The following is a 27574-nucleotide window of genomic DNA, read 5'->3' on the forward strand; positions in this document are numbered from 1 at the left end:
CAGGGGGTGCAGCCCCGTGTAGCGAGCTGCAGGGGGTGGGCAGGGGGTGCAGCCCCCATGTGACGAGCTGCAGGGGGTGCAGCCCCGTGTAGCGAGCTGCAGGGGGTGCAGCCCACGTGTAGCGAGCTGCAGGGGGTGGGCACGGGGTGCAGCCCCGTGTGGCGAGCTGCAGGCGGTGCAGCCCCTGTGCGGCGAGCTGCAGGGGGTGGGCAGAGGGTGCAGCCCCGTGTAGCGAGCTGCAGGGGGTGCAGCCCCCGTGTGGCGAGCTGCAGGGGGTGGGCAGGGGGTGCAGCCCCTGTGTGGCGAGCTGCAGGGGGTGGGCACGGGGTGCAGCCCCGTGTGGCGAGCTGAAGGGGGTGGGCAGAGAGTGCAGCCCTTGTGTGGCGAGCTGCAGGGGGTGCAGCCCCGTTGTGGCCAGCTGCCAGGCCTCTGGGCTGGGTGGGATCTATATAGAGAAGCGGGCTTTGCAGCCAATCGAAGGATTTGATCGCTTTTAACTCCCAGGACCGGCCGGGCGGTGTTTGCGTGTTCATCCCGCCTGCCTGCCTGCTGTGTGCTTACTGTAAAGAGAAGAGGCGAGCGGCTGCCAGCAGCACGCAGGTGGGTGATGTGTTTACTGTCAGCAGAGCTGGAGGGAGAGAAGAGGCGGGGAGAAGGGAAGAGGGAACCGAAGGAGGAAAGAAAGCAAGGGAGGGAAAGAAAGGAAAGGGGGGAGGGAGGAAGAAGGAAAGAAAGAAAGAGAAAGAGGGAGGGAAGGAAGGATAGATGGAAGGAAGGAAGTAAAGGAGTGATACATGGAGGGTAGGAAGGAAGAAAGGAAGGGAGGGAAGGAAGGAGGGAGAAATGGAGGCGGGTGGAAGGAAGAAAGAGAGAAAGAAGGAAGCAAGGAAGGAAAGGAGGGAGAGAGGAAGGGAGGGAAGGAGAGAGGAAGGGAAGGCGGGAGGGAGGAAGGGAAGGAGGCTGGGAGGGAAGGACGGAAGGAAGGAAGGGAGGGAGGAAGGAGGGAGAAAGGGAGGCAGGTGGAAGGATGGAAGGAAGAAAGAAAGAAAGAAAGAAAGAAAGAAAGAAAAAAGAAAGAAAGAAAGAAAGAAAGAAAGAAAGAAAGAAAGAAAGAAAGAAAGAAAGAAAGAAAGAAAGAAAGAAAGAAAGAAAGAAAGAAAGAAAGAAAGAGTGTTAGGAATACATCTTAAACGATGAAACAACAAAGAAACAGGAGAACATTAAATCAAAAGGGGAGAGAAAGAAAACAGCAAAAATAAAAATAGAAAGGAAGAACAAAAAAGGGAATCGACAGAGGGAAGAAGCATTTTGATAGAGTAGCCAGATTGGAAAACATGGGAGAAAGCGATGGAAGGGGGAAAAGAAAGTGTAAAGAATAGTGAATGTGTGGGGGGGGGCGGCAGGAGATGTGGGAGAGGAGAATCAAGAAAGCAAAAATAAACAAATAAAGCGAGCTGGCCTGAGCGAGTGGGAGGGGCCGAGGGGGAAGCGGCACTCACAGGCCGGGCACGCGTGACTCCCTCGGCGTGGGGCCCCTGAACGCTGCGTACCGTCACGCCTTGCTCTCTCTTTACTGCCAGGAGCCTGTGGGGGTCCAGAAGGGAGACCCCGGAGAGCGATGTGTGGGAGGAGGGGCCGCAGCGCTATGAAGGACTTCAGTGAGGAGGACCTGGATCACTATCTGCACAACAAGGTAAGGACCCTGGGGCCCCGGAGCGGTGGCGAGGGAGGGGACCGACACTCCCTCCCGGCCCTCCTCTCCCTTCCTGCCCTCCTCTCCTTTCCCTTCCTGCCCTCCTCTCCCTTCCTGCCCTCCTCTCCTTTCCCTTCCTGCCCTCCTCTCCTTTCCCTTCCTGCCCTCCTCTCCCTTCCTGCCCTCCTCTCCTTTCCCTTCCTGCCCTCCTCTCCCTTCCCTCCCCCTTCCTTCCTTCCTCTTCTTTCTTTTTCTTTCTTTCTTTCTTTCTTTCTTTCTTTCTTTCTTTCTTTCTTTCTTTCTTTCTTTCTTTCTTTCTTTCTTTCTTTCTTTCTTTCTTTCTTTCTGTCTTTCTATCTCTTCTGTCTTTCTTTCTCTTCTGTCTTTCTTTCCTCTTTTCGTACTCTATCTTCTTTGTTTTTCTTTCTTCATAAGGACCAACACAGTTTTGTGTGGGGAACATTGAGGGATTGAGCGCACGCCTGCTGATGTTCGTTGTAACCTCCCTGTTTTAGATCATTCTTAATAAAATGGTACTTTGCCCTCTTCCTGAGATGGTTCGGTTATCTGGACTGCGAGTTATTCTGTGTGATCCCATCCATTCCATGCACGTCCCTAAAGGGCCCAGAGCTCAAGTGGTAAACCCATAACCGTAACAGTACATATCAAGAGTCTGGCGAGGCGTGATGCGTTTCATATGTTGATCTCCCCAACGCTGTTGCTTCGTTTCTGCTTTCTCAATGTTGTGCGGCTTTTGCTTGCTGTGGCGCGTCCCCAGATGCGGTTCGTGGGGTTGTGTCGGAAAGGAAAGAAAGACTGCATTTGTCACACACCTCTCTTCCTCACAAAGCGAAAGAAAAGTCTTCTACAACTCCCAGTCTTTGGGTTTGCTTCTCCTTAGAGGCCTGGGTCTCTTGCAGAATACTCTATTTCTTTCTGGTCTGAGTTCCCATTATTGCACTCAATGGTCCAGGATCATCGTCGTAATCCTTTCTTGGGGCTTCTCCTTCCTCTTTTCTTACTGAGGAAGGTGGTTCCTCAGAATGCTGCCCACATTCTGCTCGCTGGGCCTCTTCTTGACTTCCCTCATCTTGATCTAATGCATCACTTCCTTTTTACCATCGCCTCTCACTCCCACCTTCAAGTGACGCATGGGGTTCCCGCCCTCTTGCCACTGCTTGTCTTTTGCTCTGTTTTGAGGGTATTTCCGCAAATCTTCTCTGTCTTGAGTGGTAGGCACCTCAGAAGGACGCTTAGTATAATATTTGGCTTTCATCCTGTCCTGCTTTTGCTTCATTCTATATTCAGTGCTGTCCTTGCTTATTTCTCTGACACCTTTGCTTGCAGCTCGCCCTGAAGGAGACAATTCTGAACAGCGACAACTCTCTCTAGCTAGTTATGATATGATAAGTCATTTATAACGCGCCTGTACACCAGTGTTTCTAGGCGCGACAAGGGAGGGAAGACAGAGGGAGGACAAGACAAACGATCTGACTATGCCTTGTGTCAATCAGATAGAGCGAGTGCGAGAACGAGAAGTACAAGGTGAAAGGGGGGGTTGCAAGGAAGAGGGGAGGGGAAAACAGGGCAGTAGTGCTCTGAGTAAGTTCAGCCAGGGCAGCGCGGCTCTGAGTAGTGCAAGGAGAACAAGGGACTATAGGGTTGCAGTTACAGCCCCTAAGTGCGTGGTAGGCCCGGAGGCAGTGCAAGTGTGACTGATCAAGAAAGAGTCTGGTACCCAGTGAAACTCTGAGGGTAGCCAAGCAACCAGTGGGTACAGCAGACAGGTATATAAGGTAGGTCAGCAGGGAAGGGCGAGAGAGAAAGCAGAGGAGAAGAGGAAGGTTTTGAGCTGCTTCCAGAACTTCAGGTGGCCCGGCTCAAGTTTGAGAGGGGCAGGGAGGCCATTCCAGAGGGAGACACTTGCAGAAGAGAGAGATCTACCCCACTCTCTGCCTGGAGGTAGTTGAACGAAGGGCTCGAGAAGGAAGATATTTTGTAAGAGAGCGTTGGATGTAGTGCGGGCCCCAGCCCCAGAAAGCCTTGTAGACAATGCAAAGGGTCTTGAACTTGATCCTTGTAGCCACCGGGAGCCAGTGGAGAGATTTCAGGGCTGGAGAGATACAATCCCTGGGCTTGAGGCCAAGGACCAGTCTTGCAGTCCTGTTCTGGTTTACTTGCAGATGGCGAAGAGTAGAGGAAGGAAGACTGAGAAAGAGGCTGTTGCAGTAGTCCAGCCTAGAGAGAAAAAGGACTTCTGGGGGAAAGTGAGAAAGGGAAGAGTCCTTTTGAGGAGGTGCAGCTGGTAGCGGGACTTCTTGGCGACATCTGATATGTGAGGAGAGAAAGAGAGAGTGGAGTTGAAGATAACACCAAGGTTTTTTGACTCGCAGGAAGGCGAAGGAAGTGGGACTAAGGCCGGTAGCCAGAGTGAGGGTGGGAAAGCTGGGGCAGGGGTCCCAATGAGAAGAATCTCTGTTTTACTGGCATTTAGGCAGCGAGCGTTGGCAGTGTACAAATCCTGAATTGTGGATAGACAGCCAGGAATGAGAGAGGAGAGGAGAAGAGTCTGAGAGGAGCCTGACGGAGAGCTGCGTGTCATCTGCATAACACTGAAAGTTAGAGGAGAAGGTAGAGATCAGGCGGGCCAAAGAGGAAAAGTAGAGGTTAAAAAACCAGGGTGAGAGGATAGAGCCCTGGGGACCACCACAGGTAGAGAGAGAGTTGGTGGAGAGAAAGGGACCAAGTTGAACCTGGGAGGGGCGGTCCAAGAGGAAGGAGGTCAGCATTCTCAGAGTCGAATGATCAGGGTGGTGTGGTTGAACGTGGCGAAAGCATAGGAAAGATTAGGACAGAAGGAATGCTGGAATCAAGGTTGGAGAGCAGATTTTCACAGGTGTTCAGGAGAGCAATTTCCCGTGTCTCTGGCAGCTCTGAAGCCAGATTGATGGTCATGGAGACAACCAACAGATTCAGTGTGGAGAGTAAGCTGGGAGATGGCCAGCTTTTCCAAGAGTTTGCCCAGGAAAGGGGTGATGGAGATTCGGCGATAGTTTGCCAGGCAGGTAGGATCAGCAGATGGCTTCTTGATGAAGGGGTGCACAAGGGAGTGCTTAAGGGGAGAGGGCAAAGTTCCAGTGGCGAAAGAGTGATTACAGAAATCGGCCGAAGCTGGAATGAGGGCATCAATATGGTCCTTGATGGTTCTGGGGGTGCAGGGGAGTGCCTGTTTGGACCACACTTTAATAGATCAGACTTGTCTAGAAACCTCCTCAGGTTTTGTCAGGCAAAAAGAGGAGAAAGTAAGAGGAGAGGGAGAGATGGCCAAAGGCAGACCAAGAGGGAAGAGGAGATAGAGGACAGGATGTCCTGAGTTATAGCAGAGAAGTGAGAGGCCAGAATCGTACAGAGGGCCTGGGAGGGAACAGGAGAGGTAGAGACCACAACAGGACTGTCCAGTTCCTTGCAGATTTTTAAAGAGTTAGGCTGTGTTGCTAGAGGCTGCAGAGACGCAGGCTTGAATGTGTGCTCTCTTCTTGGACAGGACAGAGAGTCTGTTTTGCCTTTGGAGCAGACGGCAGGCCAGTTTGTCAGAGGATGTGCCCTGAGCCCTCCACTTCCTCTCAGCCACCCTGCACTTGTGTTTCAGGATGGGAAGGTCTGAGTCTTACCAAGAGTTCCATTTGGAGGTAGGCTTCAGCTGGATTCTCATGACGGGGGCAAGGATGTCCAGGGTGTTGGAAATAGAAGGATGCAGATTAGAAAGGGCTGTGTCAGGGTGTGAGTCAGCTGCATGAGTAGGAGGAGCTGAGAAAGTAGAGGCAAAGACATCCACTGGCACATGCTTCATAGGCCGAATGACCAACAACGTAGGTGGCAGTGCTGGGTGGGGGCTTTGCCTGAGGGATAGTGAGTGTCAGATGAGAGGAAAGCAGAAAGTGGTCAGTCCAAGAGAGAGGAGTGGTGAGAGGGTTAGAGAGGGGGATGTCTGAGAAGATGAGAACATCCAAATTATGCCCAGCACAGTGTGTCGGGCCAGAGGGCAGAATGGAAAGAGAGAGAGTGTTGCAGAGGATGCAGAAAAGCCCAGAGGAGGTATTAGAAGCATACAGGTAGATGTTGAGATCTCTGAGGAGAAGTTGAGAAGTAGAGGCAAGGCAAGGAAAGGAAAGGAGAGGAGAGGTCAGCCCATTCAGAGGAGAAGAGGGCGACCTGGCCAGGTGGCCTGTAGATGGTGGCCACAGTCAGAGAGAGGCCAGGAGATATGGAGAGCCTGCAGACCAGGCCTCCAAAGGAGGAGTAGGCCTGCCTAGGGATGACAGAGGCTGGGACCCACTCTGGAAAGATCAGAGTTACTCCACCTCCAGGACGGTTTGTTATGGGTTCGGAGAGGATCTTGTAGCCCACAGGGAGGAGAGTATCAAAACCTGTGACAGACCTGGCCATAAACTATGTCTCGGTGAGAGCAAGGACGTCTAGGTCAAGTTCTTTGGGGAGGTGACAGATGTCAGAGGAATGTTTGACAGCAGAACAAGAGTTGAGAGTAACGACGTGGAAAAGGTTGCCACATTTGAAAGACTTCTGTGGAGGGGTACAGGCTTCAGGAACACCCTGTGGAGGTGGTAGAGGGGCCCGAGGGTGGACAGAGGAGGAAGATGAGATTGCCAGAGGGGTGGCAGAAGGAGTAGCAGGAGAAGGGGGGAAGTTAACACGCGGTAAACACCTATCAAAAAGGAGGTGGTTGGGCTGAGAGCGCTGAACCAAGACTCTGCCATTCAGATAGACATTAATGATGGTCTTGGAGGAGTGGAAGGGGGCCAACAGGACCTCCCACCTAGTACCACCATCAATGGGAGAGGAGGAGAAAGGATAGAGAACAGAGACCAAATGGTCCGTAGGTCTGGAGAGAGGACGACAAAGAGTATGTCAGTGAGAGTCTGTCTGGAGGAAGCACTGGTGTAGGTATCAGTGATAGGGAGGCCTGGGTTAGAGAACAGGATGTCCCTCTTGAACATCTTCCTTCCAGACTTAGTGAGACGGATAGGGTAAGAGATAGAGTAGCAGTTAGAGAAGATGGGAGAGACAGAGACCACCATAGGGGGGTGAAGGAGGTAGGTGGAGGATGAGAGAAGAGAGAGATGCACAGCCCTGTGGCACACAACTCAAAATGCGCATGGGGAAGAGGAGGTCACAATGAAGAGGGATGGGCAAATTCGCTCCCTCCTCCACATGACGCATAACGCCAGGAGTTATCGTGAACAAATAATCCCTAAGTATGTCGAGAGGTACCCACTCAGCCAGCCCTACAGACCAGGTGTGGTACAAGTCTTACCCAGAGTGGACAAAGCACTGAGAAGCCAAAGTCACTGATGTCGTTAGAGAGACACCACGACGTAGCAGCGTTAGACAGGAAGCATACGTGCCATCCGCACATCGGGACAAAAACACACACTTGAATACCGAAGAACACGAGCGTGCAGTTCTATAGAGGACAGATACATATATATACTGTCATTGCCTTATTATTATTATTTTTTTTTTTAAACTTTATTTATTAACAGTCATGTCAGTGCTTATGCAGTACAATACTTTGTGTTACAATACAGCTGTGATAGTATACATTTGTACTACAAGTAAAAGATCAATGTGTGGATGCTGGGCAGGAATCAATCATTGTCTGACATCATTTCACATAAATACCCTCTGAATGCAGCCCATACATCTTTAGGTCGGTTCGTTACTTGCATTCATAAGACATATTGTTCTTCACTTTTGTTCACAAATGTCAATTCACAGAGGAAGTTGTTTGTCTGAGGAGCATAAGTGGCCTTCCAGCACCTCAGTATACATTGTTTCGCTACAGCACATGATACATTAAATAACCTTCTGGTGGTTTCAGCATCTTTGCCAATATCCCCAAACAAGTATCTCAAGAGGGTAAGAGAGGCCGGGATTTGAGTAATCTGCTCGACTATGTCAGCAACACTTTTCCAAAACACCACAATCTGTGGACATACCCAATGCATGTGATAAGCATTTGCATGCGGGTCCCCGCATTTCAAACATTCCCCTTGCAGTTCTGTGTGAATCTGGCCATTTTGACCGGGGTGTAGGGGAGCTGGTTTAATATTTTGAATTGGATCAGGCGTAACCCAGCATTCAGCGAGACCGTCTTTTTCAGTTATTGCCTTATTATGTTTGCAATTAGCTAAATGCAACAACGCAGAAACCGCAAGAAGCATGAGATCCTAAATAAAGCTTGCAGATGCTTATGTGCAATTAACCATAGTGAACTGCAGGTGCACCTATGGGACCTGACAGAGCCAAGTGTGACTAACATATGGAGAATATAGAATAGCATTGACACTGTAGGAACCTCATAATGGTTTAGGAAACCGGTTCCTGCTGTGCAATCTCTTCAATTACGTTCACATGGGGAAAAGCAGTCTTCCTTCAGGCCTTCCGCTGCGCAGCCTCTGCACCTCAGAGTTTGGGGGAACAAGACCCTCTCAGGACAGGAAGTTGAAATCTGCTTGACCAAAGTCCCGGCATCCCTTCGGTTCTCCCACTTCTTCCTGGATTTCCAACACCGTGCTTTCTTCCTCCTGCTACTGCTGCTGCACGCACTCCCGCTACAGTTCCATCTAATGGCCTGCAACAGAGGGGGCCTTTTAAACCTCTCTGCCTCACCCAGGTGTGGGTGATTAGGCTTAATAGGCTGACTACTACTGAAAAATTGCTCTTCAGCCCTCTTCCTCATCACAGTACTTTGGGGGTTGTGAGACTTTGAGTCCCTAACAACAACATTACATTTTCTTGTTATCTTCTTATTTTTAAATGCATAGTTATTTTTCTTAAATGCATTTAAAGAGGAAGCATTAAAGTTGACTTGAAAAGAGGTAGGCAATTTATTTAAAGCCAATATTTATAGGTTTCCTTCACCTGTACATTTGGGAGTAAGGGGGATTTTTAATCTTGGACGTCTCAAATGATCGTTCTTTCTTTGGGGTGGGTAAAGATGTCATATCAGATTTACCCACATTCACAGACTTATGATGTGGTTCCGATGCACCTTAAGGAAAATAAGCCATTACATGTTTTGGTACCTTTAAAAGGTTCTTTCCTTTTAAGGATAAATACCATGTCTCATTCCACGGAATCTCCTCACTACCCAGGTGATCCTCCCGCAGTACACCACCCCCAGGGCTGGGATCAGGAAGCGTCTGCTCTCTCCTGGCCACCTGGGAGGAGACTTTAGGCAGGGCTTCAGTGAGGGATCTGCAGGATTCTTCACAGTACGTATCATAACGATTTCGATTTTACTCATTTATAAATGGAAAACAAATCTGATCAAAGATGTCCTCGGGCCTCATGCTCGGCGTGAGCCAATAACCCAGTCATGTTATTGTTTCAATCAATCCACAATCTTTTGTCGTTACAAATCCAGGACTACAACTACCAGAATGCATAGAAAAATCATGACTGGATAGCCTACCCTCACCTGGCATAGGAGAATATTTTATCACATCTTGGGCTAGCTGTGCACATGCCAGGATTGTGTTCTGTTGCAGGTTGATTAACACATCAAAGCAACTCTTTGACGTGTTGTAGGCATCACAGAGCTGCTAGCTATGTGTCAATGGGATTGTTTTGCCCCAGTCCGGCCATTTCAGCCAACATCATTTTGCATTCTGGGAATTGTAGTGTCCCTTTTTCCATTCCCTACCAATCGCACCATGTGACTTGACATTCATTGCCTGGAGAGCAGGAGGGCACATGCCATAGGCCAGTTGGAAACTGCCACTAGTGTGATGACGGCTGCTCCGTTTGGTAAAGATGCGGTGCTATAGAGTTGCCTGGGTCGTGCTAGCATTGTGTGTCTTGAATATAAGGTGTGGGATTGTGGTTTTGGCAGACACGATGAGATCATCTACCCTTTATCTCTGCAGTTGTGCTCGGTTCTGTCCCGGTTTATGCAGCATTGATTTCCTGGGCTTTGTTTAAAGAAAAACTGAAAATAGACATTGGGCCTCATTACACGGTAGGCGGTATTTTACCGGTAGCGGTAAACCCTTACCGCCTTACTACGAGGTCCCTTTGCGGGTTGGTACATTAACGCCTGCTTTTAACAGGCATTAAAAAACGAACCTGCAAAGGGACCGGGGTGCTAATTACGTTACCGCAATTTGCGGTACCGTAATTAGCGCCTTCCCCATTCCCATTATGCCCTAGGGGCAAAAATGGGAATGGGGAAGGGCAATGGAGGAAGGAGGAATTACCGCCTTCCCAACCTTGGAATAGGGCGGTAATTCCCCTTTCCTCCAAGGCGGTACCAGTAAATTACCGGCATGAACCATGGCGCTAATAGCGCCATGGTTTACCGCCTACCGTGTAATGAGGCCCAACGTCTTTGGTACCAGGGTCCCCTCTCACTCGCCTGATACCTGCCAGGATGTCTCATTTACAGCCTGTCACTAAGGAGGCTCACCTGCCACTCAGGTGCTGACTGGGAATAATGGAATCTGGCGCTGTAGTATTTATTGGGAATAATAGAACCAGGTCCTGCTGGGCTAACTGGGAATAATGGAACCTGGCCCTGCAAGGATTATTGGGAATAGTGAAACCCAAGCTTTCAGTGTTTATTGGGAATAATGTACCTGGTCTTGCAGTGTTTATTGGGACAATTGAATATGGCCCTGCAGTGTGTTTATGAGAATAATGGAACCTGGACTTGCAGTGTTTATTGGGACTAGTGGAACCAGGCACTGCTGTGCTAACTGAGAATAATCCATTCTGTCTCTTATGTGCTAATTGGGAATTATGGAGCCTGGCCTTGCAGTGTTGATTGGGAATAATGGAACCTGGCCGTGGATTGTTTATTGGGAATAATGTAACCTTGCCTTGCAGTGTTTATTGGGAAAATTTAATCTGGCCCTGCAGTGTGTTGATGGGAATAATGGAACCTGGCCTTGCAGTGTTTATTGGGAATAATTGAAAGTGGCCCTACAGTGTTTATGGGAATAATGGAACCTGGCCTTGCCGTGTTTATTGGGATTGATGGAACCTGGCCTTGCAGTGTTTATTGGGATTGATGGAACCTGGCCTTGCATTGTTTACTGGGAATAATGGAACCTGGTCTTGCAGTGTTTATGGAAATAATGGAATGTGGACTTGCAGTGTTTATTGGGAATAAGGCAACCTGGCTTTGCAGTGTTTATTGTGAATATCGGAACGTGGATTTGCAGTGTTTATTGGGAATAATGGAAGCTGGCCTTGCAGTGTTTCTTGGGAATAATGGAACCTGGCCTTGCCGTGTTTATTGGAAATAATGCAGCCCGGCCTTGCAGTGTTTATTGGAATAATGGAACCTGGCCTTGCAGTGTTTATGGGAATAATGGAACATGGCCTTGCAGTGTATTCAGGGGATAATGCAGCCTGGCCCTGCAGTGTTTATTGGGAATAATGGAACCTGGCTCTGCAGTGTTTATTGGGAATAACGGAACCTGGCCCTGCAGTGTTTATTGGAATAATGGAACCTGACCCTGCAGTGTTTATTGGGAATAACGGAACCTGGTCCTGCAGTGTTTATGGGAATAATGGAACCTGGCCCTGCAGTGTTTATTGGGAATAACGGAGCCTGGCCCTGCAGTGTTTATTGGGAATAATGGAACCTGGCCCTGCAGTGTTTATTGTGAATAATGGAACCTGGCCCTGCAGTGTTTATTGGGAATAATGGAACCTGGTCCTGTAGTGTTTATTGGGAATAATGGAACCTGGCCCTGCAGTGTTTATGGGAATAATGGATCCTGGCCCTGCAGTGTTTATTGGGAATAATGGAACCTGGTCCTGTAGTGTTTATTGGGAATAATGGAACCTGGCCCTGCAGTGTTTATGGGAATAATGGAACCTGGCCCTGCAGTGTTTATTGGGAATAATGGAACCTGGCCCTGCAGTGTTTATTAGGAATAATGGAACCTGGTCCTGTAGTGTTTATTGGGAATAATGGAACCTGTCCCTGCAGTGTTTATGGGAATAATGGAACCTGGCCCTGCAGTGTTTATTGGGAATAATGGAACCTAGTCCTGTAGTGTTTATTGGGAATAATGGAACCGGGCCCTGCAGTGTTTATGGGAATAATTGAGCCTGGCCCTGCAGTGTTTATTGGGAATAATGGAACCTGGTCCTGCAGTGTTTATGGGAATAATGGAACCTGGCCCTGCAGTGTTTATTGGGAATAATGGAGCCTGGCCCTGCAGTGTTTATTGTGAATAATGGAACCTGGCCCTGCAGTGTTTATTGGGAATAATGGAACCTGGTCCTGCAGTGTTTATGGGAATAATGGAACCTGGCCCTGCAGTGTTTTTGGGAATAATGGAGCCTGGCCCTGCAGTGTTTATTGTGAATAATGGAACCTGGCCCTGCAGTGTTTATTGGGAATAATGGAACCTGGCCCTGCAGTGTTTATGGGAATAATGGAACCTGGTGCTGTAGTGTTTATTGGGAATAATGGAACCTGGCCCTGCAGTGTTTATGGGAATAATGGAACCTGGCCCTGCAGTGTTTATTGGGAATAATGGAACCTGGCCCTGCAGTGTTTATTGGGAATAATGGAACCTGGCCCTGCAGTGTTTATTGTGAATAATGGAACCTGGCCCTGCAGTGTTTATTGGCAATAATGGAACCTGGTCCTGTAGTGTTTATTGGGAATAATGGAACCTGGCCCTGCAGTGTTTATGGGAATAATGGAACCTGGCCCTGCAGTGTTTATTGGAAATAATGGAACCTAGTCCTGCAGTGTTTATTGGGAATAATGGAACCGGGCCCTGCAGTGTTTATGGGAATAATGGAACCTGGCCCTGCAGTGTTTATTGGGAATAATGGAACCTGGTCCTGCAGTGTTTATGGGAATAATGGAACCTGGCCCTGCAGTGTTTATTGGGAATAATGGAGCCTGGCCCTGCAGTGTTTATTGTGAATAATGGAACCTGGCCCTGCAGTGTTTATTGGGAATAATGGAACCTGGCCCTGCAGTGTTTATGGGAATAATGGAACCTGGCCCTGCAGTGTTTATTGGGAATAATGGAACCTGGTCCTGCAGTGTTTATTGGGAATAATGGAGCCTGGCCCTGCAGTGTTTATTGTGAATAATGGAACCTGCCGCCCGTGGGTGACATTTCCCCAAATATACACCCGCAGTAAAATCAGGGACGTCATTTCACCAAAATGCCAGGGGTAGCAGAAGTGACATCACATGACCCTTGACCCCTGATGACATCACAGGAAGTGATGTCATTTGACATCACCCCAAAGTGATATCGCGGGAAGCGATGGAAAACGACCTTCCACCCGTTGACAAAACAGGAAGTGGCATCACATAGCATTCATTGTACACTATAATGTGATGTACATTTCATACAAGAATGGATCGCCATATGTATCGTTAAGATCAGTGTGTAGAGGCCCATGTTACCAAATTACTGTGAATGCAAGCAGACGTCCATGACCAAATGATAATGATGTGTTATTATGTAGCACTTACGCTTAAGCGCTTTATGTATATACAATATACACCCAATATCACCCAACCTGTGTTGGTACTCATTCATCGACCTCAGAAGGATGAAAGGCTGAGTTGAGGCGTTTAAGAACAGACTAAATCAGTGACTCACCCCCTGAAGTGTGCCTGAAATAAACCTTTAATGGGTCTAGCAATTATTGTATAGAATTCCAGAAAGACACATTATTTGGTATTCCTAATCTTCCTTATTTAGGGTCAGTGCTGAAAGTGTTAGACTTGTGGCCCCCCTGTTCTTATTTTTCTTATTTTTTTCTTATTTTTTTTTGTTAAAGGGCCTGAACATGAAAGTCAGCCACTCCAGAAGCTTGCATTACAAAAAACGAAAAAAAAAGAAAAAAACGATTTTTTTTTTTACATTTTTTTTACAGATGTCTCAAGGGAAACCTCAGAGGTCGCAGTTGCGACCTCTGGCGACCCCCAAATGACGTCCCTGAGTAAAATCAAACACTTTCCCCAAATATTCTAGGACTGCGACACCGCCAGGAATACACCCCGGGTGGGTCAGACCTGTTTTATAATAAGCAGAACATATTCGTACTTAGAATATTGAATATTTCATTCATTCTTTTCAGATATATTGTTTTGCATTAAATATACAGATAATTTGGAGGATGAATAATTAGCAAATGTGTTAGTCACGCCTCTCAGGTTCTCAGCCAATGGGAACAGCATTGGTCCTGGGGACTTTTGTAATTTTCTATCTCAGAGGAGAGATCTTAAAATGTGGCAAATTCCTTCCTGTTCTTAATCTGAGAGTTTGACCGTGTTTTCGGTCTGCGACACCCCTTCAGTGAGTTCACTTGATATATGCATTCTTAATATCTTCTGTATATGCCAACATTTGTTATATATGTAGCCCTGACGAAGAGAGACACCTGCCGAAACATACTGACGATAAAAAGATAAGCGAATGCCGGTGATTCGTATTGAAGTGGTCCATTTTTAAGAATAGTGATGTGTGAAAGTTGGGATATATTTGAAACTAGATAGTACACTGGAGGAACTTGCTGCGCACTGATATTTAGGTTCCAGGGAAGTTTCCAGAGGTTGCAAGGGTTGCAGGATGTTTCACAGAGAGCGCGGTCTCGGTCGCTGCGTTTGTTCTCATTGGAACAACCGTTGAGGTCATTTCGCAACTGTCGGTCCAGAAATGCACAGACGCTTCGAGCAATTGCCATTCGTTGCACTTATCACAACAAGGCTCTCCATGGGCTATTCTTCCTAGCATTGCCCTTTGACATCATGCGCTGTTCCATATTCCTTCTGTTTCTCAGCGCTGTAATGACATGTTTTATAATGACACAATGTAATGGTACTGAACTTCTCGACCTCCGCAACAGCAAGGGCTGAGTCGGCCGTGCTAGGATTGGAACCTTGTGCATACAGACAGCTGGAATGAGCACCCAGTTTGCTGAGATGTTTTGCCAGATGGCCTGCAGCAAAGACATACACAGTTGAAGGTGAGGACATCTCATCGTACAGTTCAAAGGTCAGCAATGGACAATAACAAGGCGTTCCGCTGTGGCAGGGTCTTTTTGTTGTTGTTATAAACATGCTCTGAAGGGGGTGTGTTAGGCAGAGTCACATGCAGTACCCTTAGGGAACACTACATGCAATTAAGACTACTAGTGTCAGTACAATTTCACCTTTGGTACTGAGCAGCCAGACTTATCTCAAGAGTTGAGTGAGCAGTAGCACAAGTTACACAAAGGACCAACTAATACAGTGATTCAAATATACTCTTACTCAAGGTTTCTTGGTAAAAGAATATACATTTATTTACACAGTCAGTTGGAAAACATTACACTAGCAAGAGCAGCTCAATATCATATACTACAAATACACAACCAATAAGTTACTGAACAAGTTCAGCTCCCCTGAAGTGGGAGCAAAATGGCACTTCTGATACTTTTAAAAGGGGTAAAAAGACAAGGTTATAAGAATCAACAGCACAAATACTTTCATAGGCAGGACAAAGGGTTTCATTAAACTACAACCAGCAATTCAGTTCATAGGCCTGGGCCAAAGTCAATGGTTCAGAGTCTTTGTGTAGAATAGCACAGTTCTGGTAGTAAACGATTAAGTCTTTGCCACGGATTTCAGAAGAATTTGGCTAGGCGAAAAGTTAGATGAATGATTAGGGAAGGACTCACACAGCAGGGTGGCTGTCCTTGCCGGACAGCCAGCCGGCCGATCACGCCAGAGTGCATTCAGGTCTCCTAGGAGACTAAGCACAGGGAGTTCCGGGCACCTCCCTCACATCCTGTCCACCCCAGACACTCAGGCGCCAGAGGAGGGCTTCAGCACTGAAGCCCACCAAAGGCCAACGAACAAAGGAACCAAACCTGGTTTGGCATGCAGAGTTGGACACTAGAAGGACCTTTCCTAAAAGAAACAGCGAAAAAAGTTGACTGGAATCTGTTTTTACAGATAGGTCTTGGGCATCATATTGAAAAACATGGCTGACCCGATTTTTAGCTACCGTTGTTCGCGGTCGGGAAAAATCATGGTAGATTGATCTAAACCAATGCCACCAGCCATTTGAAGTAGGAAAGGGTAACATTTGACTGTTACATGAGTGTTTTGACTCAGGGGAAGCTAGGCAACCCCTCCAGCACTCTATAGTAAAATAGGGTGTGCTGGGTCAGTAAATTTAAGGAGACTAGTAAAGCCAATTTAACTTTACATGCCCTGGGAGACAGTAGTCAGTCCCAGGGAAGGTATTTAAACCTTGGGGAGTCAGAGACACCCCTGTGCCACTGCACTGAAGGTGCTGTGTGACACACAGAAAAAGATGATGCCTATGGAGTTGTTTTAAAACTCCATAACCAAAGAACACAAAAGTAAAACACACACAAAATACATGGAAGAGTGGGAAAAAAAGGCTCACACTCTTCCCAGGTAAAAAAATCAAATCCTAGAAATCCAGAAAAATTGCTGGAGGGTCTCAAAAGGTGAAGGAAAGGAGCACATTCTTGAGAATTCGCCCTAACAGGGTGACAAAAGAGGAAAGAGGCTGGGGCTGAGAAGGCAGAGAGAAAGGTTAAAGAATCGGTGAGGTGGTTGGCTTTTCAAACAGTGTTAAATCCGTATGGTGCATTATGGGTGCATGATAGAGATTAAGTGACCCACAACATGCCATACGGAGCACTGCAGAGGCACACAGGCGTGTTTTATGGTTTGGCCTGGAGATGCTATTTTAGGCGCTTTCATAATAATAATAGCCATTTATACAGAACACTTGCCACCAGGCAGCAAGCTTTGCTATCTCACAGCTCAGTGTCATTAAGCTTGCAAGAATGCACAGCTGAGAAAGCCCACGTGGGTTTCCAAAGGCTTGACTAATAGTCCATTCCCGATCTTTGCAGCAGGCATATTCACCCACTGAGCTATCTTCCCAAAAGTGAGGGGAACACGGGCGGCTGATTGGAGGCGAGCAGGATAGATGGAGGGCGCCTCTGGGCAATACTCGAGTGGCCTGGCGGGCCAGTGTGGGCCGGCTGCACGGGCCAGATTTAACCCCTAGCGCACTGTGCAGCTCTTTTAATCAGACTTACTGGCGCAAATTGCTTTAAAATGATTGTTTGTAACGCCCCCGCCTCCCACAACTCCAAAACATCTCTGCCAGTTACCATTCAACAAGTTGGTCATGACAACTCACACATTGGCACTCACACAATTGGAGCACGTGTGTTGGGGTGCCCCTGACGTCTTCCCTGCTCCCTTCATAGTCCGACCTCGTGGATTTCTTGTGGTTTTAGGGCGATCTGCTTATTGGGGTGATTTTAAGGCTGGGCCAGCTGAGTGGAGGGGTTGGTGGAGTGGTCTTCGCACACATTGAAGCTTGTCAGACGTGGCTGAAGACGCCTTGTGACGGATGTGTGAGGGAGGGGCCTGCCCCCCGAGCCAGAGGAGAGGGGGCTTGAGCTGCCTGCAATGGGGGTGTCCTGACTTGGCGCCGTCATGGGAGCCGAAATAACGCGGGAGTTTCTTATTATTTGAATGTCTATGCAGTGTCTCCTTCTGCATGCAAGGTGTGCAAACACACCCCCAGATTCCCACTCCTCCCTGTTGGGGGCCTGCTCCGGGTCACCGAGCAGGCCCCATTCTCAGGTCGGGATCACTCGGCGAGTCCTATTGTCACCCCACTGTGCTCCAGGCCACTGGAGCCCACATGTGGCTGGGGGCACCCAGGCCGGGGTCGCCTCAACCAGCCATGGTCACATGGCACAGGGATCACCCTGGGACGGCGTTGCCCGGCAGGGGCCCCGTCCTTGGGCCCAGCTAACACGGTGCAGCACCAGCAGGGTGCTAACAAAGAACCACACCGGAGCCTCTTGATGGAGTGACTGCCGAGCCGGAAGCGGCTCCTTACTTTTATTATTTAGGCCATGTGGCTACGGCCCATGACAACATCCTGGGGCTACCATGCTCCAGGAGGGGCACTATGCAACACTCCCCTCCCCCCACGCCACACACCTGACTGAAGACCCGTCACCACGAGGGTACAGGATCCTAGTGATCGCCGCACGCCACCCGCAGGGACAGCTGTTGTGGTGTTAAGGGCTTTAAGTGGGGTAAGAAATCGAGGGGGGCCCTCATCTGGGGAGTGGCTTGTGGGGGGCATGGCCTCAAACGTATGCAAATCGTAGGGTATGCACAGAAATATATATACGTTATATATTTGTATGCGTACCCTACGGTTTGCCCAGTTTTCAGGCCATCTTTTTTAAACATTTCAGGTTTATAAAAGATGGCTTTGAAAGTACACAATTCAAGCCATCTTTTATAAAACTTTGACTACGGACAAAGTTGTCCATCAGCAAAGCTTCATAAAAGATGGCTTGAAATGTGTACTTTCAAAGCCATCTTTTATAAACATCGAAATATGTGGAGGAATCCCTCGGCGACCTGGGGAAACAAAGGGACATTAACTGCCTCTGGTGACCTCTCTCGCAAGAGGGGTCACCAGATGCAGTTACTATGACTGACGGAAGTGGCAGCCAGGCACAGCGTCGCTGTGGCTGGTCGCCACTTCTGTCAGCTTGCCTGATTTCATTGCAGGCCGCAGCCGGGACGGGATAATGCATTCCGCCAATGTTGCGGTAGGACGGGGGCCCCAGCAGGGCCCCGGCTCAGTCCCACTTTTTGGAGACTGCCGGGGCCTGGCCCCGGCAGGCCCCGGCCCACTTTAACCACTGACAATACTCCATCCCATGTTTTTGCACTGCCATTTTGCTGCCTCGGCTCATGTTCAGCCCTCAGAGGCATGCCTGACCCTCTGGCTCTGCCATGACGCGGCCATACCCTGGACATCACATATGGTGTATCACCGACTCTACAGCTTCTGCCTCCCATACCTCACCTATTCCGAGTGCCAATCCTCTTCTTCATGGTGTCTGTGTTCCGCTCGGGTTCTTACGCCTACCCCGCTCTATGGGTGCTTAACCCCCACCCCGCCCCCACCTTCAGCCCCTTCTGCTGCTTCTTGGTGTAGTCACCTCCAATGATTATCTATCACTCGCCCCTGAAGATGTCAGCGTTCCGCTGCTGTTCCCCAAACTCGTCACATAACCCCTGTCCTCGCTTTCAGCAGCACAAGCGCTCACTCTACACATCTGCGCTCATGCAGCCTGCAGTACACACGTTCACACTCCAGCAGGGCTGACTCAGCCTTTCATCCATCTTAGGCTGGTACGTCAAAAGCCATTCAGTTGGGTATTCATGACGCCTAATGTAACAGCACTTAGAAGTGATAGGAATCTGCCATGAAGCGCTATATCAGCCCCGATCGACTGCTCTGTCACTCAGTATCTCCAATCCGTGCCTTGTCCTCAATAAGGCCCATCATCCTAAATGACAGGAGCGGAGAGCACGCTGCACGCGCAGCACATTCAGCAAACAGCACCGAGCACTCAGAACTCTCTGTTATGCAGGACCCCTGAAACTCACCGCTCCAAGATGGGGGACACTGCATGGAATAACATACTTTGGTAGCAGAGTGTTAGGCAGAATCCTGTGCAGTGCCCTTAGGGACCACTACACACAATTAAGACCACAGGTGGTAATACAAGTTTTACCTTTGGTACAAGCCTGTACTACACTGTTAAAGTGGTAGCAGTAGCGGAGCAGCCAGACTTATTTCAAGAGCAAATGAGAAGTAGCAGAGATTACACAAAGGACTACAATTACTGTGACTCAAGCAAACACTGACTCAAGGTTTCTGGTTAAAAAATATAAGTACATTTATTTCTAGACCATCTGTTTGTAAAACACTTCACTTCTATTAAATTAAAAACCACACATAAAATACACTTCAGACAACCAATTCTCTTTGTGCAGAACAACTCAAGGTAAGTACCTTATGATTTGATGGACCGGTGTTGTGAAACAAAAGGCGTTACCGGGAATACATATGCAATCACTTTTTGATAGTAATGACAGTTCGGTCTTACTAAAGATACGGATATCCGCGGGAAGAAATGTTACCGGGGTAAAAACACACTAGCACCTGAGTTAACAAAAGAGAGTTGGGGGCAAAAATCATAGTCAATACCTTTGTCAAGGCAGACAGAATCAGAGAACACTTGCTGACAGGAAGATAAAAGTCAATAGGCCTGCGCCAGTGTCAAGTGGAACCAGGTTCCTGTTGTCGAGGATCACACAGTCGGACAGTTCAAGATTCAACGTTGCCAGGAGTACTTGGATATTGTCAACGGAGGAAGCAAAAGTTATAAGAGGGAAGGAAGACAAGGGCAAGCCTTGGGTGAGGAGAAAAGGGTTCACGCTAGTTCCTCAAAGCTGGACACAGTACCTTATTCTTTGAAGAAGCTGGTGCCACGGCAGTTGTTCCTGGTAGTTTCCCGCCGACTCACAGTTCCTGGAGCTTCCATCATGGGGACAAGAAGGACGACATCTGGAGTGAGCTGCACTACCCAGGGATGAGGCCAGCAGCAGCGACAGTGAATAAGAGGTGTGCTCCTTTAAAACAGGAGAGGCTCTTCAGAAGGCTATCTGGGCCACTACAGCAGTGTGCAGCGATTTCAACCACGGCGGAGATCTCTGGCTGAAGAAGATGAGCTGGTTATCCCCACCAGGCTCAAGGGAAGAAGACTCCGGACTGGATCTCCTCTTAGTCGTCGAAGGGTAGATAGCTCAGGACTGCAGCAGGGCTTCACCGGGATGGGGTAGTTGCAGCAGCCATCTTCTTCTCCACTTCTCTTCGGTTCCTTGTAGTTCCAGTGGCGACTCTGACTTCCAGCCCAAGAGTCCTGCCTTTTATGCGAAAATCCCCCATTCACACAGCCTGGCTGTCAATCACGCAGCAGGGTGTTGTCCGGCCTGGACAAGCACCTCAGCCAATCATGGCAAAGTGCGACTTGGGTTTCCTAAGATACCCTGTACAGGTGGTGACTACACCCCTCCCTCACATTCTGCCCACCTAGACACCCAGGCGCCAGGAGGAGGGATTCTTAGCAGAAGCCCACCAAAAGACGGTGAACAAAGAAGGCAAACCTGGTTTGTCGCGCAAAGTAAAACACAAGAAGGACTTTAACAAAAAGAAATGGCAAATAAACCCGACCGCAGCCAAAAGAAAGAGTATTTGGTCAAGCGGGTTTATGTTCGAGGCTAATATAATAGCCTCGAACAGTACCACGTTTATATAATATAATCGCGGTAGAAAAGTTAGGGTAGATACCACTGCCACCAGCCAAGTCTAAATGTTAAAAGAGCAAAACAAAGCTCAGAGAGGCACAGACAAAAAGGGATAGGAATGAACCCTCCATATAAAATGGTGTGTACTGGGTCTGTAGTTTTAAATGGCTACATAAAGTAAATGGCAACTTTACCTGTTTCTGGGGGACAGTAGTCAGCCCCAGAAAAATGGAGTCGGGGGGAAGTCTAAAAGACAACCCTGTGTTACTGCACTGAAGGTGCTGTGTAACACACATGAAAAGTGGGTCTCATGGAGTAGTGTCCTCCAGAGCCCACTATTACACAAACAGTAAAGATACACATGACAAAACACATTTAAGAGTGGGAAAAAGGCTCAGACTCTTACCATGTGGAAAAAATAAACTCCAGAAATCCAGCAAAGCTGCTTGGCGACTCACTAGGTGAGGAAAATTAGCCATAGAATGAGAATTCTCCCTAACACTCGCCCCACCCCCCCAGACTAAGGGACAGGAGGATTTAATCCACTCCTGGATGGATCTCATACTCCTAGTCAGTTATAAACATCCTAGAGAGACCATCAGCATTTTGGAGGTGACTTCCTGCTCTGTGTTCAATGTTATAATAAAAGGTTTTCCTTTGTAAGCTATATGACCTACACACCCTTTTAGAGACATCTTTATTTTTGAATCTATAGGGGATCTGATTGACCAGCTCCTCAGAAGTTGGTACAACTCCTGAATCTGTGATAGGATTTTTCAAGGGGTTCTTATAAAGGATTCCCTTAGATCTAGAGGGGCCTCCAGGTTTCCTCACCACCTCTCTATTGGGAGCAGGTTGGGTCTCAGGCATCTTGGTTGGAGGGGCTGGGGATAAGCAAGGTACATGCTTCCCCTTCCTCTTAGATCTAACCTTACCTACTTTAGGAGGGTTTCTCCAAACATTAGGATTCGGGTTGGAGTCTTCTGTGGAAGGTCCAACAGTCTGAAGGTTTTTGGCCTTAGACTTTTCTTTTCTGATTTTCCCCCAGCACTGAGAGTTACCAGTTCTTAGGCCTAGAGAGGGGTCCAGTTGGTCTATCCACCTCTTCCTCAGAAGCAAGGGGAGTCAGAGACTTTAAAACTGGGGAACAATGATGGAGCTTGATTTGGGCTCCCATTTCCCTAACATACTAGCCTGAAATGCACCTGGGTTAGAGGTCAACTTACTAACATCAGAGTTTGTAGTGGGGTTCTCAGTAGAGGTTCCCACAGGCTCATAGTGGTCCCTTAAGGTGGCCTCTCTGGCCAATTTGGTTTGGTTCTGCTTCTCCATAGAGGGAGGCCTGGGGGTACTGGATACTACTCCTAGAGTTCTTAGATCATTCCCCAACAGGACTCTCCCAGGCACCTCACTCTGAATACTGACAGGGAACCGTACTGTCATTTTCTTATACTGAATGAGAGCTGGTAGAATAGGGACCATTTGGACAGGGCCTCCAGCAAGTTTGGTTGGGCCTTTGGGTGCCTTAGCAACATCCTCAGGCTTGAAAAATCTTGCATCCACAACTGTTCTGCTGGCCCCAGTGTCTCTCATTGCAGGGGTGTCCTGGCCATTGACAAGAACTCTGTCGTCCACATAATACTCCCTAGAGTTTTCAGGAATGGAGTCATACACATCACTATGTGGTTTCTTACCCAGACCATTGGACGTTAAGGATACCGTTGCTTGAAGAGCCAAAGGTTCTTCAGCAAACAAGTGAAAGTGAGCACTAGCCATCTGTACTTCTCCCTCTGGGGAGAAGGCTAAGGAAGTAGTGCTGACCCCTGCAGGGTTACCCTTGCATCTGGGATCTCCTGTCATATGGTCAGTTGACCCACAACTAAAGCATTTAGCAAATGCTCTCTGGAATGGGGGTCTGTCCTGACCTACCTCTGGTTTGGCACCAGGAGGTACATTAGCCCTATTTGGTTTCCCTTGTGGCTTAACCTGGTTATGTTTGGGGACCTCTTCTGGAGGGGTGGTATTGGAATTCTCTTTGTTGTCTTTCTTTGGCTGCTTTCCCTCCTCCTTCTTCTGAGTTGCCCCAGAATCCGTGTGAGTAGCCCTGTTGGCAACCCACAAGTCAGCAGCCTAGCTAACCTCTTAGGATGTATCTCCTTTGAATCAGCCAAGTGCTGTCTGAGCTCAGGGGAGCAGGCAACATAGATTGACTCCAACCAACATTACAAGATTCCTCAAACCTTCATAAGTGTTCATTTTGTAACCCTTAACCCAACCATCTAAGTTCTTCAAACTGTCACTCACCCAGGTAGCCCAAGGGGTACCATCATGCTTTTTGAGGGTCCTAAACCTCTCAAGGTATTGGGAAGGGGTCTTCCCAAATCTAGCTATCAAAGATAGCTTCACACTCTCATAATCCAGTTTATCCTCCTCCCCCAACTCCATTACAGCATCACTTGCAACAGGGGGAAGCCTAGAGAAAATCAACTGATTCCCTGAGATACCTTGAATCCCATGATTGTATTCAAACATTCCTAACAAATCCAAAACCTCAAATTTAGTCTCATACATACCAATCATTTCCTTTGGAATATGGGGTCTCTTAGGGCTGGAAAACCTAGAAGACTCTGGGAGAGAAGCCTTTCCCAAAGACAATGGCTTCATTTCTAGAGCATGAGCCATCTCCATTTCTCTGAGCCTTAACTCTTGATGTTTCATGGCAGTTTGTGCCTCAATACGTTGCACTTCCAATTCAAGTCTCATTTTCTCAAGGCCAATACATTCAGGAGTGAGTGTAGGACCTGATGGGGTCCCTGTGGACAGAGGTTGTGGTTTCTGAGCAGGCAAGGGAGTTGTAGGGTTTCCTAACAAGGACTCATCTACTTCTTCTAAAGTAACACTCTCAGAATCCGAAACATCAGTATCCACATTTGCTGGAGGGGTCGGCCCTTCTGACCCACTCTCCAGACTTTGTTTTCCCATTAACCTAGCAACCAGTTCAGACTTCTTTCCTTTACCAGAGAGTATCTGTTCTCTACACATGGTTCTCAAAACCTCAGCAGTGTAGTTCAAGAGATTCTCCTCACTGTAGTGTTCCATATTTGACATGATTTTTCAGTTATTAGACTATAGTGGTGTTTAGCCTTGTGATTAGTTGACCCAAGGTAATAGCAGCACTCTAAGTGTAATCACTATACTTAAAAATCCCACTGCTGTACACCAGTGTAACGCAGAATCCTGTGCAGTGCCCTTAGGGACCACTACACACAATTAAGACTACAGATGGCAATACAAGTTCACCTTTGGTACAAGCCTGTACTACACTGTTAAAGTGGTAGCAGTAGCGGAGCAGCCAGACTTATCTCAAGAGCAAATGAGCAGTAGTAGAGATTACACAAAGGACCACGATTACTGTGACTCAAGCAAACACTGACTCAAGGTTTTTGGTTGAAAAGTAAAAGTACATTTATTTCTAGACCATCTGCTCGTAAAACACTTCACTTCTATTAGTTTAAAACCACACGTAAAATACACTACACACAACCAATTCTCTTTGTGCAGAACAACTCAAGGTAAGTACCTTATGATTTGACGGACCGGTGTTGTGAAACAAAAGGCGTTACCGGGAATACATATGCAATCACTTTTTGACAGTAATGACAGTTCGGTCTTACTAAAGATACGCATATCGGCGGGAAGTAATGTTACCAGGGTAAAAACACACATAGCACCTGAGTTAACAAAAGAGAGTTGGGGGCAAAAATCATAGGCAATACATTTGTCAAGGCAGACAGAATCCGAGAACACTTGCTGAAAGGAAGATAAAAGTCAATAGGCCTGCGCTAGTGTCAAGTGGAACCGGGTTCCTGTTGTCGAGGATCACACAGTCGGACAGTTCAAGATTCAACATTGCCAGGAGTACTTGGATATTGTCAATGGAGGAAGAAAAAGTTATAAGAGGGAAGGAAGACAAGGGCAAGCTTTGGGTGAGGAGAAAAGGGTTCACGCTAGTTCCTCGAAGCTGGACACAGTACCTTATTCTTTGAAGAAGCTGGTGCCACGGCAGTTGTTCCTGGTAGTTTCCCGCAGACTCACAGTTCCTGGAGCTTCCATCGTGGGGACAAGAAGGACGACGTCTGGAGTGAGCTGCACTACCCAGGGATGAGGCCAGCAGCAGTGACAGTGAATAAAATGTGCGCTCCTTTAAAACAGGAGAGGCTCTTCAGGTGGCTATCCGGACCGCTACAGCAGTGTGCAGCGATTTCGACCAAAAAGAGGATCCTCTGCTTGTGGAAGATGAGCTGGTTGATCCCACCAGGGTCAAGGGAAGAAGACTCCGGACTGGATCTTCTCTGTCGTTGAAGCGTAGATAGCTCTCAACTGCAGCAGGGCTTCACCGGGACTCGGGGTTGCAGCAGCCGTCTTCTTCTCCGCTTCTCTTCGGTTCCTTGTAGTTCCAGTGGCGACTCTGACTTCCAGCGCAAGAGTCCTGCCTTTTATGCGAAAATCCCCCATTCATACAGCCTGGCTGTCAATCACGCAGCAGGGGTGTTGTCCGGCCCGGACAACCACCTCAGCCAATCATGGCAAAGTGCGACTTGGGTTTCCTAGGACACCCTGTGCAGGGGGTGACTACACCCCTCCCTCGCATTCAGCCCACCTAGACACCCAGGTGCCAAGAGGAGGGCTTCTTGGCAGAAGCCCGCCAAAAGACGGTGCACAAGGAAGGCAATTGCAGGTTACACAGCATTGGATCTGGTGGAGGTTTTCGAGGATGAGTTCAGGGAGGCCACGCAGTTTCCAGGAGTGGTGGGCCAATAGTTCAGAACTGGGACTGGTCCAATACAAATACCTACACCGTATCCACTATTAAAAAGAGAAGCTCGTGAAAATGACTAGAAGTGCAGATGATCGATGTCCAGGACCTTGTAAGGAGAAAGGATTCTTTTTAAATGGATTTGGAGTGTAGGGTTGGTCAGCTGCTTTGGACTAAGATATTTACTAATTGTTGCACGTATTGACTAGGATAGTTCATGGTACACCAAAATCAGAGGATATGGGTGGTCAACCGGCGCATTGTAACTTTTCTGAAAATATCCTTCGTTCTGGCCCAAAGAGATATCGCTATGCTGTGGGCCAAGCCCTGTCCATCACAATATCCACATTGGAAAGAGAGATGGACAGAGTTAGGTCATGGGATGAGGTAACATACAAACATGGGAAGCCCACTCACATTCTAGAAAATATGGGGCGGGGGATTTAGAACACTTTCTAATGGCTACAAATATGAGATTTTGGAGTGAAGTAGAGATATTGAAAGAATCACTGTACAGCCAATGTTATTGTCATGTTTTGAATGCACTTAGTTTCTTCTTTAAACCATCAGGAAAATATGCCATATAAATTACTCAGCAAGCCACTCAAAGGGGTGTTTTCAGGCAGGGGTTAGATGGCACTTCAGGGAGGCTCCCCAGGTGGGTCCTCTGAAGGCAAGGTCATAGCTTGACCTTAGGGTTCTTTGCTGGGAAGGATAATGTTGTTGCTGCTGCTCTACGCCGCAGTTCAGGGGTTGAGCAAGGGGTGCAGTACCTGGGGGAGGGAAGAGGAACAAGTATCCCAGGTCCCCAGCTTGTTGAGGAAGATTGAGGAAGATGAGACTATGGAATATGTACGGTTACTGGAATGTGTGAGGAATTGCTGGAGGGACACTGGGCCCTGCTCTGACCAAAGTGAGGAATTCAGGAGGGCGGAGGATGAGTTGGGACTTACTCTGTGTAGTTGTCACAGTAGTAGCTCACTGGAGCCTTTCCACCATTCTCATTCACATTGCCTGTGCGGCATCTCAACAGGGTCAAAGGGATGCTCCAGAGAAACTACTGATGGGCCGGCATTGATGTCGGGCTGGGAGCCAGATGAAGGGTTGCGAGGTCTGTAATCAGAGTGGCAGAGTACCAGTGGGGCAAGAGTCATGGGCGTACACCCGGTCCCCAAAGGCTCTTGGGAGACGGTCGCAATCGACTTGGTGAGTCCAATTGTAAATCCCAGGGTAGAAATTAGGTTTATTACAGCGGTCATTGATCTTTACTCCAAGATGCCAAAGATCAAAGTTACCATCACAAGGAAGATTGTTATGCATGTTTTAGAGAACGTGTTTGGAATGAGGGCTTTCCATTCAATATAAGTATGCCTACTGGTGTCCAAATGACCTGCAATGAGATGGATGCATTCTTGCAGTCAAATGGCCTAAGTCATAGTAGGACATCTTTGTATCACCCACTATCTAATGGCGCAATTGAGCGTTTCAATGGCACTTGATGGGGCGAACATGGCCATTAAACAAGAAAATATTGGGAGCAGGAACTTTTTAGGAGACTGACAACATATGGCTCGGCCCCACATGCTGTCATAATTCTCGTTCCTATTGGGGTCTGGTATAAACGTAGCGGCACATGAAACTATGCTCAGCTTGGATGGGTTGAGCATGCAATGTGGAATGGTCTGATGAGGAGGGGAGGGAAAGAGTAGAGCATTTCAACAGTCGGGTAAAGAAGGACCACGATGTAAGAGTCTCTGTACTGTTTCATGTGAGACAAAGCGTCAAGGTTAAACTATGCAGACATGCCATGAAAGTGGCATCGCTATTGCCA

The 27574-nt window shown here is 48.0% G+C and overlaps 1 protein-coding gene across 4 annotated transcripts in view; it reads left to right on the top strand.

Moving 5' to 3' along the window:
- The first annotated feature begins 425 nt into the window (after window positions 1–425).
- The window catches only part of MAB21L3 (mab-21 like 3), a 330989-nt gene continuing 303840 nt past the window's right edge, over window positions 426–27574 (top strand). Inside the window, exons 1-2 of one of the 4 annotated variants that reach the window (XM_069635643.1) lie at window positions 426–600; window positions 1581–1693. In XM_069635643.1, the coding sequence (XP_069491744.1) occupies window positions 1619–1693 (75 nt within the window). In that variant the 5' untranslated portion in view covers window positions 426–600; window positions 1581–1618. Of the gene's footprint in view, window positions 601–1414; window positions 1694–27574 lie in introns of those variants that run through there. The other 3 variants (XM_069635642.1, XM_069635640.1, XM_069635641.1) reach the window with 3 other exon arrangements.

This window comes from Ambystoma mexicanum, chromosome 7p, assembly GCF_040938575.1.
Source record: "Ambystoma mexicanum isolate Mex_15411 chromosome 7p, UKY_AmexF1_1, whole genome shotgun sequence".
Lineage (NCBI taxonomy): Eukaryota > Metazoa > Chordata > Amphibia > Caudata > Ambystomatidae > Ambystoma > Ambystoma mexicanum.